This window comes from Pterocles gutturalis, unplaced genomic scaffold (assembly GCF_000699245.1).
Source record: "Pterocles gutturalis isolate BGI_N339 unplaced genomic scaffold, ASM69924v1 scaffold7616, whole genome shotgun sequence".
NCBI classification, from domain to species: domain Eukaryota; kingdom Metazoa; phylum Chordata; class Aves; order Pterocliformes; family Pteroclidae; genus Pterocles; species Pterocles gutturalis.
In genome coordinates, this window is record NW_010105357.1 from 1 (window position 1) to 13,276 (window position 13,276).

The 13,276-nt window shown below is 47.3% G+C and overlaps 1 protein-coding gene across 2 annotated transcripts in view; it reads right to left on the minus strand.

The window, feature by feature from the left end:
• Positions 1 to 6,845: 6,845 nt before the first annotated feature.
• The window catches only part of LPAR2 (lysophosphatidic acid receptor 2), a 10,868-nt gene continuing 4,437 nt past the window's right edge, over positions 6,846 to 13,276 (minus strand). The window contains exons 2-3 of one of the 2 annotated variants that reach the window (XM_010087359.1): positions 11,062 to 11,804; positions 6,846 to 7,147 (exon numbers count right to left, since the gene is read on the minus strand). In XM_010087359.1, coding sequence (XP_010085661.1) covers positions 6,846 to 7,147; positions 11,062 to 11,794 — 1,035 coding nt within the window. In that variant the 5' untranslated portion in view covers positions 11,795 to 11,804. Of the gene's footprint in view, positions 7,148 to 11,061; positions 11,816 to 13,276 lie in introns of those variants that run through there. The other variant, XM_010087360.1, reaches the window with a different exon arrangement.

Consider the following 13,276-nt stretch of genomic DNA (forward strand, 5'->3'; position numbering starts at 1 on the left):
TGGGTCCTAGCGCCGCCCGAGCGCTTCCCCGTTGCTGCTCCTCGGGAACCCCGGTAAACGGAGCTCCTGCGCTTTGGCATTTTTTAGTGGAGAAGTTCTGCAGCATCCAGCACTCTTCGATCTGTTCCAACATAACGTTTAGGCCTGGCTTTAGGAGCTGGGAATTTCCATTTAGGAAGACAACAACTTCTCCCCCCCTTTTTTTTTTTTTCCAGGCTTTATTTTATGCTGAGGCCAAATCCCATTCTGAGTAACACCCTTTAAGACCCCAAAAAAAGCAAAAGCTGGCTCCATACGTGTCAGGTTTTCACTGAACAAACATTTTATTTCTCAGCCTTTTGCTAAAATGATTAATAAACCGTCTTTTCCCGTTCCCAGGATGGCTCTAGGGGGGGGAAGGCAGCGGGATTAAAAGATGATAAGAAAGTGAATTGTCTTGCAAAAGTTCTTGCTGATGCAGCCAAGGGAACAGGGAGAGCTGTCTCCAGCTCTGATAAATCACCTTGCACATTTCGAGTGGAAAGGGACTGGGGAATAACGAGTAAATGAATTCTCTCGTGTCAGCACAAAAAAAAAAAAAAAAAAGAAAAACACAAGGCTGGGGAGGAAGAGTTAATTTTAAAACCAAAGCCAGGACTTCAGCTGCCAACAACGGAGCCTGAAGCCCACAGAGCAGAAATTCAGAGGGAGATTCACTCCCACTGTAGTCTCAGCCTTATCTCGGGGCATTTCCATAGCGAGAGCTACGGCTCAAGTATTTGTGTCGTGATGAGATTAAATGAGCTGCCAGACCTGCAGCCGCTGCTTTCGGGAGGGGACAAAGCAGCACACAAACAATGAGCCCCCCAGCAAGAAGCTTGCACGCTCTCCAGCTGTATTTCAGAGTTCATCTGGACCAGATTTATCTTCTGGGCACAAGCATTTATAAATATTTAAATTCTATGTACATTTGTGAAGATGTACACGCTGTTCACGGAGCAGAAACACTCACCTCGCCCTCGCATCGGTGACTATCGTGTGCTGTCGGCATCCTGCACGTTGGAGCACGGGAATTTGGTTTCCCAGATCAATCGGAGGCTTTGCTCAGCCCCAAAACTAACCGGGGAGTGGTGGGAAATGGGCTCTGCTGCCACTACTAACGTCACCCAGCTCCTAGATTCGCACACCGGTGACAGCGTGGGTGTCACGACCCCTCCACGGAGCACCAAAAAGTGACAATTAGAGAATTAAGAAGCACCAAGAAGAGGACAGCTGGCTGATGGCAGGCTGTGTGGCCCCATTCTCGGGGGAGAAAGGGACACAAAGAGGTCAGAAGAGAAAACCCAGGATGAAAGAAAAGCTTGGCTTACATTGCCTCCCGGCGGAGGAAGGCAACACCACACAACAGCCATCGTCATCCCCACAGCAGCTGCTGCCAAGGTTTTCCTGCCGGTAAGGGGACTCGTGAGCTGCTTCCAAGGAGAATCCTACACTCACAGTTTCCAAACACCACTTGTGGAGATCTCCAGAGGGCTGCATCTCATTGTATCGTACCATTCCCAACTTTTACTTGTGGTTATTCCTGCACAATTCCTGCAGCTTCAGCCTCAGGTTTTGGTTTTTTTTTACGTAGCCCTTGGCTGCCGCTGCGAAAGCCTCGGGAGTGTCAAGCTAAGGTGTTCATTACAGCTTGATTAATAATAAAATAAAACTGTCCTAGCACTGAAAAGCTTCATTACACTCCATAAAATATCAAGATACAAGGATGCATCTTTGATCTCGGAGTATTTGTAATTAAAAATGCGATTTCCCTGACAGCCAGAGAGAAGAGAAGAGCAAGCACCACCTCAGTGAAGGTCCCCACGGCACGGAGACGGCAAGAAGAGAAAAGCAGCTGTGCCAAAAGCATTTCTGTTTCTTTATCTACCACCCTGCGTTGCTCCTACTGAGCCAAAAGTGGGGGGTAAGAGCTAAAAAAAAAAAAAAAATTATAAAAGAAAAGAGGTGAGTGGCACCAAATAAATAATGCCGTGAAAAAATGACACCACCAGAGCAAAATCCAGCACACAAATTCCTCTTACTTCCCAGTTAGTGGCTCTGAAATCTAAGATGAGCTCAGAATTCTGAAATTTAGGAGCAAGATATTCTTCTGCTGCCTTTGGATTTTCTTTCCATGTGGTGCTTGGGACATCAAGGGTGCGATGGGGACACTCTGCAGAGCTCAGAAATCCTAGGCACCTTTTTTTCCAGTTTGTGTTTCTTGCTTTCAGTGAGCAGAGGAAAAACCCAGAGGGTAAGACTGGTTCTACCATGAAAAGACTCAACACAACTCAACCATGCGCTCCTCTCCGGACGCAAGGCGAGCAGAATTCAGCTGAATGCTCCGTCACCGTTACAGAAGAGACAGAGGTAAGATTTATGAGGAAACGGGTGTGAAGAGCGTAAGGACAGGTTTTATTTTTGTGCTGGGAAATGCTGGCAAGTCAGAGCTCCTCCTTACCTCTTCCTCCTGTGTGACAGTCGCAGCGTAAGGACAAAATTTGGCCAAGACCACCAGGAACTCTGCTCGAAGCTGGACTCTGAGCTCTAACAGCTTTCAAATGAGACGAGACACGGCTTCTTCTCACTTTTGCTCGCAGAAATTACACTCACACATCATGTGGGAGCACGGACTCATGCTGCTAAACATCGTGGGTTTTATAGCAAAGCTTTTCACAGAAATACTGTGGGAAATAATTATGACACCCTCAGCGTGACCTTTTTAAAATTATCTCAGCTACGCACGTGCCAACCCGCTGCAGAGAGATGCCCGGCTTCACTTCACAACCAAACCAAGAAGGACTCACCTCAAAGCCTTCTCGGTGCTCACGGTCTATCAGAAACTTTGATTTTCCTTTTCCGTGTCTCAGTAGGTCAGAGAAATGCCAAAGCAAAGTTGAAAACCAAAGAAAATCCCACCATCGCCATCCTTATTAATCTCACTTCCCCCCCTTATTCTGTCTTTCCCCTTCCTGCAGGTTGGTGGTTTTAGTTGGAATTTTTTTTTTTTTTTTCACTAAAATAAACCTTCGGAGTCCATCAGTCCCTACAGGATTAGTCTCCAGTGCTACCCTCCCCAAAAAACACACCAAAATCCGTATTATTTTTGGCAGCGGCTCGCTTCAGGAATTCCAACCAGTCTGCAAGGCACAACCTCTCATTCCTGGAACCACACAGCCCATCTTTGATCAAGTTGTGTGTTCTCACCCGTCCCGCATTCGATCCCTTTAAAACAGTTCCTAGGTGGCTCTTCCTTCCTCCCACCCAAGTCTAGAACAATCTCACACACCTAAAAAAAAAAAAAAAACAAAAACACACACCCAAAAACCTCACACGCTGATTTCAGGGAGAATTCATAAAAAAACCCCGAAAACTTGACGAAACCAGTGATGAACCCTAAAAGGCAGTTTCATGCTGTGATTTAAAAGACGATGGGGGTCTTTTAAAGGATCTTGCCGCATTTAAGATGGACACACCAGAGTTTGTGGATCAGGAATTAAAAAAAAAAAACCCAAGCTGTCCCGTAAACCCAACGGCACGCGGCTCTGCGTAGGGTAAGTTATACTTAAATTCTTCTCAGCAGCTTTGGGAAAGGAACGTATGATCAGATAACACCCCACCCTTCGCTGCACCATCTTCTTTAGGATGCACAAAAAAATCCTGTGATGTGGTTCCTGCCTCTGTGGAGTTAGACAAGGCTTTGTGTTTCCAAATAAAACTAAAAAAAATCAAGTCTTGTGGAATACCGTGAACAGTTTAAACCACTTTTTTTTTTACGATGCATGGTCTATACACACCATTTATGTCTTCCCCCATCTTCACTGCGGGGAGGGCTGTTCAAATCCTTCTCCTATCTCTTCTACCTCTTTAATTCACCATTTCTTGGCACTGTTTCACTGAAAACACCACTTTCCAGGCTTAGTTTGGATGATTCCTTATTTCCCCCTCTCTCCTCTATTCCAGCCAGGTGGAAACAACCAGAAAAAAGGGTCCCAAGTCCCTCGAGATGAGAAATCACGCTGAAAAATTCCAGACAACCACCTCTGATCATTCAGAAACAAGCTCCATTAAAGATTTGGGACTTTTTTCCCCTCCTCCTGACACCAATCAGCTGCTATTTAACTTTGTGAAATCAAGCGTCGAGCTGCATTTATCAATTCAGTTGCCGTTAGTCAGCAGAGTCCGTTTTTATAAAAAAAAATTACTGACATCTTCTGGGTAAGGCAGGATATTCTGCTTGGTGCAAACTGGTCAAATCCTGGATAAATTTTTTCCATCAGGGTTGTGTACGGCGGTTCTCTAGTATTGTAATGGCTAAAATTTCAATTTAAATTTCAAATTTAAAAGCTAAATTTAAATAAGCCGTTTAAAATCTTGAAAAAAAAAACAAACCCCTCAGGGATAATCTTCTCTATATGGCAACTGATCATAAAGCATCGAGAGTGTTGTTAGCAACGTAAAGTCTGCCCGTGTTGCGGGTACTACAGGAGAGTGAAGTCCAGTTAATTCTTTACACACACACACACCCCCCCCAGTTAAATCAGACTGGGACCAGTCCCACACCCCAACTTTCACATTTCCTCCTTCCCTCTTTGTTAATATACACCAAGCTCTGCTTTGCTTTTATTTCATTTTAAAATTAGCTTTGTGTGAAGTAGGACTCATGCGTTTCCTGCTTTGGGGATGTTCAGGAAAGAGAAGAAGCTCCAAGGTTGGTCTGTCCCGGCTCCATCGCTCCCAGTAACCACTTCCCCAGCTGCTCACCGTGCTGGTCTTCCTCCCAGAAAAATCTCCAAGGTTGCTCTGTCCCAGCTCCATCGCTCCCAGTAACCACTTCCCAGCTGCTCACCGTGCTGGTCTTCCTCCACCTGCTTCCACTCCAGCGTGCACCTGTATCCCAATAACAACATTTTCCAGGGAAAATAAAAGTAACTAAAGTCAAATTTGCAATAAAAACCCAAATGATGCCTTCTCCTAGCCCTGCCACCATCCTTTACTGGTGTGGAATGTCCCCAAACTGGCCAAGTCCGGTGTTCACAAGCAATGGACCAAGGCTGCAGCCTTACCCCCTGCTCTGGTTGCCGGAAAATTCCTCCCTCCTGCTCTTTTCAGGGTTTTTTCCGGAGGCTAAAACCCCTCCAGACACACACACACAGCCCTGCGAGAAGACCACCGCACAGCGAATCCCAACGGATGCAACCATCAAGACCAGTATCTCTCCCTTCCAGCATCACAACACAGCTGGAGGATGGGACTTTTCCCAGGGCTTCAGAGAAGGAGGAAAAATTCCAACTCTTCTTTTGTAAAACCCAGGACAAAATATTTATTCCAAAAGTCTCTGGGACACGGAGCTGGGAACCATATTCCAGGACTGAGTCAATCCAGGAGACTGAGAAAATTTAAGACACTCTGACCATGTTCTGCAAGAAAAAGAGTCCGTACACACACATCTGAGTAACGACACCTCCGGTAAATTATTTTCTCTGCAAAGCCAGCTGGGGTGGTCAATCAGGAAGCTGATCATCTGACAGAACAGGGATATTTTTAATTTAATTTTTAATTAAAATTTAAATTTTAATTTTTAATTAAAAACCCCTGAAATTCTAAATTTAGACAATATTCCCAAACCTGCCTTCTCGTAGCCTCTCTGCTCTCCCAGAAGCCCACGGTAAAAGTCTAACTCTGGATTTCGGACGGACACATTCATTAAAATTTTAACAGCATGAAGGTGTAGGAAGCCTGGAAAATAATTTATGGTTTTTCAGCCGGGAATATTCTTCCACCAGCAGAGCCTCTGCCCTCACAACCACGAGTGATGGTTTACATTGCACGTCGGACGCAGCAAATGGACTTGCTCGGAAAAACTAGATCCTAAATGCATCGATGTTAATTAATACTGCTAATTTCTTATGGTGCTTTGCCGAGAGACTCCATTTGAACAGACCGGTGACACGTTATTTGAGCAGCTGAGTATATTGAGGTACAAACTGCACATTAAAACCCAAGGCAAAAAAAAAAAAAAAAAAAAAAAAATCCTGATTGCCTCGGAATCTAACCTAAACCTGTCCCGAAGGGTTTTGAGCGAGTAGAAAGATGGTTTAATGGGAACATGACTCACTCCGCATTTACGAATAAGCGATGAACTCGGGAATCCCACATGGTATCACTTAGCAGAACACAAACACAACCACAGAGTTCCAGCACCGCTCTCCATTTCAGGAAAGAACCAGGTCCTCCAAAAAGCCCGGAATACTTTGAAATTTGGTAACAGACACTTAAGAAAGCAAGAATCTATTTCCCAGGAAAGAATTCTAACAGATTCCTTGCAGAAGAGGCTTTAAAACACGATTTCCGAAGCAGGTGGAACACAACCTGGATAAAACTCTCTGGGGAAACCCTACGCAGCTCTGTTTGGGAAGCAACGTGTAAAGCTGGAGAATTTTGGCTCTTTGGAGTACGCTACCACCGGAACAACTATTTCTGAAGGCAGTAATACTGAAAAGACCAAGAAAATACTTTGCTTGTGGAGAGCTCATGTGAGATTCCTGTTGCGCACAGAATATTTCTAGATGCTGCTAAATTAAATCAACTTTGTGTTAGAAATAGCCGTCTTTAATAAGAATACTACTCAAAGTGTGTCCGTCCTAAACAACGCCCCATCCAGCAGTTCCTTAAAAGCATCTTGTCCTTTACCGACGACAAGTATTCTATAGAAATATTTATGCTTCAGCACGTAAAAAGAAGTCTCGACCGCTTTAGAAGCAGGTTGCTCTTCGCTTCTGCTCTTTTTTTCTGTTCGGCGCCGGACTCGTCTCGTCGCTCGAGAGCTAAATAGAGGAATCCACAGTAAAGTGCCCGTTCTGCGAAAGTGTCCTGCGGTCCGTGGTGTTTAACTTCACCACCGTGGGGGTGTATTTGGAATTCCTATAACAGACAAAGCAGAGGATCCTCCGGAAGGTGTTCCGCATCTCGTTGTCCCTGTAAGAGTAGACGATAGCGTTTATCAACGAATTGATCTCCGCCAGCAAAAGGACGTATTTCTCCACCGCTAAAACGTTGCAGCTCTTGCAGCCCAAACCATCCAGGAGGAGGACAACTTGGCCTGGAGTCCAGCAGATGACGAAAGCACCTGGGGAGAGAAGAAAACCCCCGTTAGAGAGGGAAAACAAAAAAAAAACCCAAAAAAACCCCAAAAAACATGTTCCTGGCCCTGCCCAGTCGTTCGCCATAAGGATGCTCAATGGAATAATGGGTTTTATCTTGTCAATCAGAGTTAAAGGTGGGGAATAAATTATTTCGCTCGATATTTTCGCTTTGGAGGAAGACCAAGGAATCAACGAGCAAACACTGAAAATTGAGGTGATGGCTTTCCCCCCCCCCCCCTTTCTCCCACCCCATTCTCTCAGAACACTTCCAACTACTTTCTCTTACCTCCCTCCTCCACACCGTTGCATTTACGGAGCAAAGATAAATTGTTTGTGTTTTATTTACACCCTACTCACTCCAAAAAGAGGGGAACAAGCCATAAAATTAGGGAAAAGTCAGAGCGATAATGTCTTGAATGAAATAATTTCCACTGTCCATACAGTTTAGGGGGCTTTTAATGAACAGTACGAGTGTGGAAGAGTCCTGGCCAACGCTTTGGGCAATGAAGTCTCTCTCACAGCTCTACGTCGAGCAGAAAATAGCCAAACGATGGGCTGGCCAACCCCACGATGGAGCTGGACAGGCTCCACCACCCATTTTCTTGCCACTACCTGCAAAGCTCTTCGGTGAAAGGATAATTGCTGATTGCATGATGGAGTGGGAGGTGCTTGCGGCTCCTCAAACGCCTTTTTTTTTTTTTTAATATAATCACAATTTTAAGGCTGACGTCAATGGAGCCCTCGCCCATCGGTGCTCCTGGAGGTCATGGAGAAGGTTGGATCCGAAAGCGCCGGAGCTGCGCCCTGCTGCGTCTTCTGGGAAAGGGTGGGAGAAGAACGAGACTTGCTGGGAAGGCTTTGCAGCTACACCCTTTACTGAAAAACATCTGTCAGGACAGGACAGCGGCGAGAGGAGCTGCACCAAAACCGAGAATTTAAAGCTGTCATGGAGTGAAATGCTGCGCCAGGGGGGGGGAAAAAAAAAAAAAAAAGGGATGGGAGGGATCTCCTGGGTTTCTGGGAGGGTTCTCTGCTGATTACAGGCCACTGCATCGTGTCACCCTTTTTATTTCAGCAAATCATGCTCCCAGGTGGTTGGCACGTCTGGGCCAGGCAGCTTTCCCCACGCTTGCAGACGTGACTTTGACCCTTTTAAATTTAAGTCTACAAAATAGTTTCCTGGCTGTCATGCAGGAAGGCTCAACGATTCTATCCTGAGTGAGCCAGCAGGAAAGGAACCTCCTTTTTTAGCGATTTTTTTTTTTTTTTTAGACAGGTTTTCAACATCCACAAGGAAAGATGAATTCTCTAGAAACTGGCTCCCAGCTGCATGAAGTGAAGCCAGAGGAATATTAAAGATGAGAGGGGGGGAAAAACCAAAACCAGGTACCTAAAAAGTTTTGGGACTTTGCCTGCAAATCCAGATTATTTCCTTGCACCTTAATGGAAGCTAAAATATTCAGAAAGCAGCCTGAAATCTTAGTAATCGAACACAACGTGGTCACTAACGACTCTGCCCTGGGGTTTTGTCATCATCCCATCCTGCATCACTCAACCGGTCTGTGGGAAAAATTTCCTACTCACTTCCAGATGTACCTTGGACTTATTATCGGTTTCCAGGTCAGCTCCCAGACCTGTTCTTGCTGCCCAGGACCTGCAGGATTATCAACAGCAGCAGCACACACACAGCTCCTACCGCACCCTCGACTTCCTCGCACGCTCACCCGCGGCTACACCCTCTGATGCATAAGGCGCAAAGTATTCCTCTGTGCAGAGTCCAAGTTTGCAGAAGGGTGGAGAAGGAATTACACCAGGGAGGAGAAAGAAAAAAAAAAAAAACCCAAACCAAAACCCACAACACAACAACCCTCTGCAGTCTCAACTTTCTGTACACTGAGTCCAAACAAAAAGGTATTTTCCCCCCAAGTTGAGCAATTCCCTCTTTTGTTCTCTCCTGCGCGAGGGAGAACCGAGCGCTGCGTCTCTTCTCATCCTCAGACACCAGTCCCAATTCCCCGTGAAACCACAGCAGCTCTTCTCGCCCTCCTCTGACCCAAGATTTTCCCTCACTCAAGGCAGAAAAAGCCAAGCCAGGATGGAGGGGGGGGGACACCAGGAGCAAAGGGATCTTCCAAAACAAGGTGATGCACGAAGCATAAACTGTATTTTCCTTCTTGGCCAGCATCCCCATCCTGACAACCCTACTCCAGTTGATGTGAAGTCCCATAAAATCAAGCAGACCTGCTGACACCACCTCTAATACTGTTCAGGAAGGAAAAGGTAAAAAAAAAAACATCTTTTCTCTCCGCTATGGACTGTGCAAAATAGACGAAATAAATAATTCCTGAGCCCCGCTGACCCTCTGAGCTGCATCTCACCAGCTCTCGGGCCGCTCTGAACTCCCAGCTGCGCACAAAAGATGGAGAGATTGCAGAGCAGGGAAGAAGACATCCCAGGAAAGGCAGGAACAGGCAGAAAAACCTCTTGGTTTCGATGCTCACAAGTTGCAACAGGACCCGGCAAGCTGCCGTGCCCCCGAGCAGGGACACACCAAGCATCCCGCCAGCCCCCCCACGCTGCTCCCGCTCCCCTGCCAAGCCCTGCTCTGCCAGCGGGAGTTTGCAAGAGAGGAATAATCTTTGTTTGCAGCTCCAAGGTTTCCCTGACGGAGCGAATTCTGTGCTTATCAGGAAAGATTTGCAAGCGAGGGGTTGTGACCGTAAGCCCAGAGTCGAGCTGGGTTGCGGAAGATCTGAGCGCGTCGATTTATTTCACTTTAAAGAATGGCCGTTAGACCATAAAAGCACATGACAAAAGCGAATTAAAAAAAAAAAAAAATCACGGAATGATAGGCTGTCAAAAGTCCAAGCATGCAGCAGCCTCTCCTGTTAGATGCACAGCACCGGGCAGGATGGCACACGTTTGAATAAAATAAAATATTGTGGAGTGCCAGCCACTTCCAGTGACCAATCTGTTTGCATTTGAAGTGCAAATAGAAGCAGGCTGACAGGTAGTTAGCACTGTGCTGGAGATCCCCCGTGCTCAGGAAGAGCTCCAACTAAGAGCTGGGAGCTCCCAGGGATGCGTTTACCCGAGCAGCAGATTGCAACCCAGCACTAAGCTGCTCAAAAAAAAAAAAAAATCTGAACACGAGTTCAGTGCTTTGTTCCAGTAAACAGCGAGGAATTTGGACATAATTCCCTCATTTCTTCTCCAGCACCTTGTTGTATCTGCCCCAAGCCTCCCTCCGTCCTTGAATAAAGGATGAACTAAGTGCTGCTTCTTGATTAAGGGCTAATTATCGCTCCTAATTCCATCTACCCTTCCGTGGAGGAGAAACACATGAAAGAGCTGCTTCTGTGCCCCAAACACCTGGACTTAGAGCAGTCAGATATTAAAGTCACATTTTAACGGTTCCACTTTGCTAACCAGAGGAGCAGCCATGCCAGAGGGCAAGACGTGCCCTCCTGTCTGCCAGGTTGCTCCCCTTACAGCTCAGAGTTCATGCAGAGTCCTAAAACTGTTGAAACAAAACCAAACCATCACCCCAGCAGCTTCAGAGACCAAGGAAGCAGAACATCGCTTCCCGCTCCTCCCTGTTATCATAGAATCACGGAAGGGTTTGGGTTGGAAGGGACCTTCAAGCCCATCCAGTTCCACCCCCTGCCATGGGCAGGGACACCTCCCACTAGCCCAGGTTGCCCAAAGCCTCATCCAGCCTGGCCTTGAACCCCTCCAGGGATGGGCCATCCAAATTCTCTGGGCAACCTCTTCCAGTGCCTCACCACCCACACAGTAAAAAATTTCTTCCGAAAATCTAATATCGTCCCGAGAACATTCACCTCATCAACCCCACACAACCCAGGACCGAAGGATGGTTTAGATGGACCGGACTTACTCAGGATGATAGTGACCGTCTTGACGAGGCTGATCATGGTCTCCTTGTAGCGGGGGTGGAAGCTGGTGTGCTTGGACATCCGCGTCATCTTCCTTTTGACGTAGATGAAGATGTGCGTGTACACCACCACCATGATGAGGAAGATGACCAGGTTGGAGATGGCCCAGAAGGTCAGGTAGCTCCTGCTGTAGAGCGGTGCCATGCTGGAGCACTTCTCCAAAGCACAGAGGCAATGCCAACCGTAGGACGGGATGAGCCCCAGGAGCAGCGCCGTGACCCAAATGCAGAAGATGAGGATCATCACGCGCTGGTTGGACATTTTGCTGTGTAACTGCATGGTGAAAACAGTCTGGTGCCTTTCGACGGCGATGGCCAGCAGGTTCACCACAGAAGCCGTCAAACTGGTGTCCAGCAGGCTCTGACGGATGAACCAGGTCTTCAGGGAAAGTTCTGCCGTCCTGGGCCCCGTGTGGAACATGAGGAACATGTAGGCGATGCCGGCAAAGAGGTCGGCGGCTGCCAAGTTCCCCAGCAGGTAGTAGATGGGGTAGTGGAAACGCCGGTTGATGATGATGGCGGTGATGACCAGCAGGTTGGTCAGGAGCACGATGACGCTCACCGTCAAGCCCAAGGCGACTACCAGGACATCCTTCGTCCTCCAGTACGTGGTCAGCTCTTTGCGGCTGTTGTTGTAGAAGAACCCCACGGTCTCATTGTAAAAACACTGCTTCATCGCTGCTGTCCTGGAGAGGAACGAGAGGATCGTTAGCTTTTTGTGTCCCAGCCCCCACGCAATTATCACAACGTTGAGCATTCAACACGGACAGAGGCGGGGAGGAGCTCGAAACACACAGAAACAACCACGCGAGCAACAGGAAACCACTTCTGTGCTCGAGACGGAGTTACGCGTCTCCCCGGCTGAGTCCTCATCTGTCCTCAAAGCCATGCTGAGGATGCGGCGAAACCTTCGACATCCACGGGAGGAGGTAAGCTTTGCCAGATCTGATAAGAGAAATCTCCCTGTCCGGCCCACGCAGCTCCGTGGGGATGACAGACAAAACTATTTGTCTTGTCCCAGATGTCCTGCTTCAGAAATGTAAAAACAAAGCAGCAGCGCAGAGGGTTTATCGGTCAATCACTAAACAACTCTCTGACGAAGACTACGAGCCTCCGCAGCTGTTGCGGACCCCAGGACTGCTGCTTCTGGTTCGGTGAGCACACAAATCTCATCTTTCCTGGGGAGTTTTATTCCTTAAAAGCTGAAATAACACACAGCCGCTTCCGAACGCTGCTCTGCGCCGATCCTTCCAAACCAGGTGAGCGCTTCCCAACTTTGCCAAGAGGCAAAGACCACGTAGAGCTGGACAGAAACAAACTCCTCAGCCCAAAAAAGTGAAAAATCAGCACGTGCTGCCATGGGGTTGGATGTCTGGAAGAGCAGGATCATCTGCAACCCCTGTGGCGCTTCTAGACTACACAACAACTCAACAACTCCGTGAACTTAGTGGAAAAACTTGAGAGGAGGAGATGTTTAAGTCTCAAGAAGGACTTTTCACTTTTTTTTTTTTTTTTAACACCCTGGGCATTGCTGGGAGCAAAACCAGACAAGCCATTCATCTGGATCGCAACGTTAAGTGTTAATTTTCAAAGCCTGTAGACCTCTGGTAATCTAATTTCCTGTCCTGCAGACAGCCAAACATAAAGCATCGCTTCAACTTAACCTGCTGCTTCATCTTACAGAGTCAGAATTTAAACCCAGGAATTTTTGCTTGTGTTACTTGGCCATAAAAAAAAAAAAATTAAAACATGAAAAAAAAAAAATACAGCACCATGAGCAAACCCAAGGGATGAAAAGCCCGATCATCACACCCCACAGCAGATGTTCCTGTTCCTTCCCTAACCAAGAGCTTGGAAACCTCAAGTCAGCGCTGGCTACGGTCCCCGCGGGGACGGGCAAAGCCAGTTTGGAGCATGCAGCGCCGAGGTGCTGAAAAATGACACGGTTTTTCCTCGCCCTGGTGTGTGCTGCACATGAAGTCACTGGTCCTCCCTGTCCTCTGAGCTCAACCATCACCCTCGGGTTAGAGAAAAGCTTCATGCAGACAGTCCTGTCCTCTTTGGGGGGAAAAAAACCCCAAAATTCCCAATTTGCAATTCAACACAGACCGTGCAGCGAGAGCGCTGTCCTCTTTGGGGGGGAAAAACCCCAAATTCC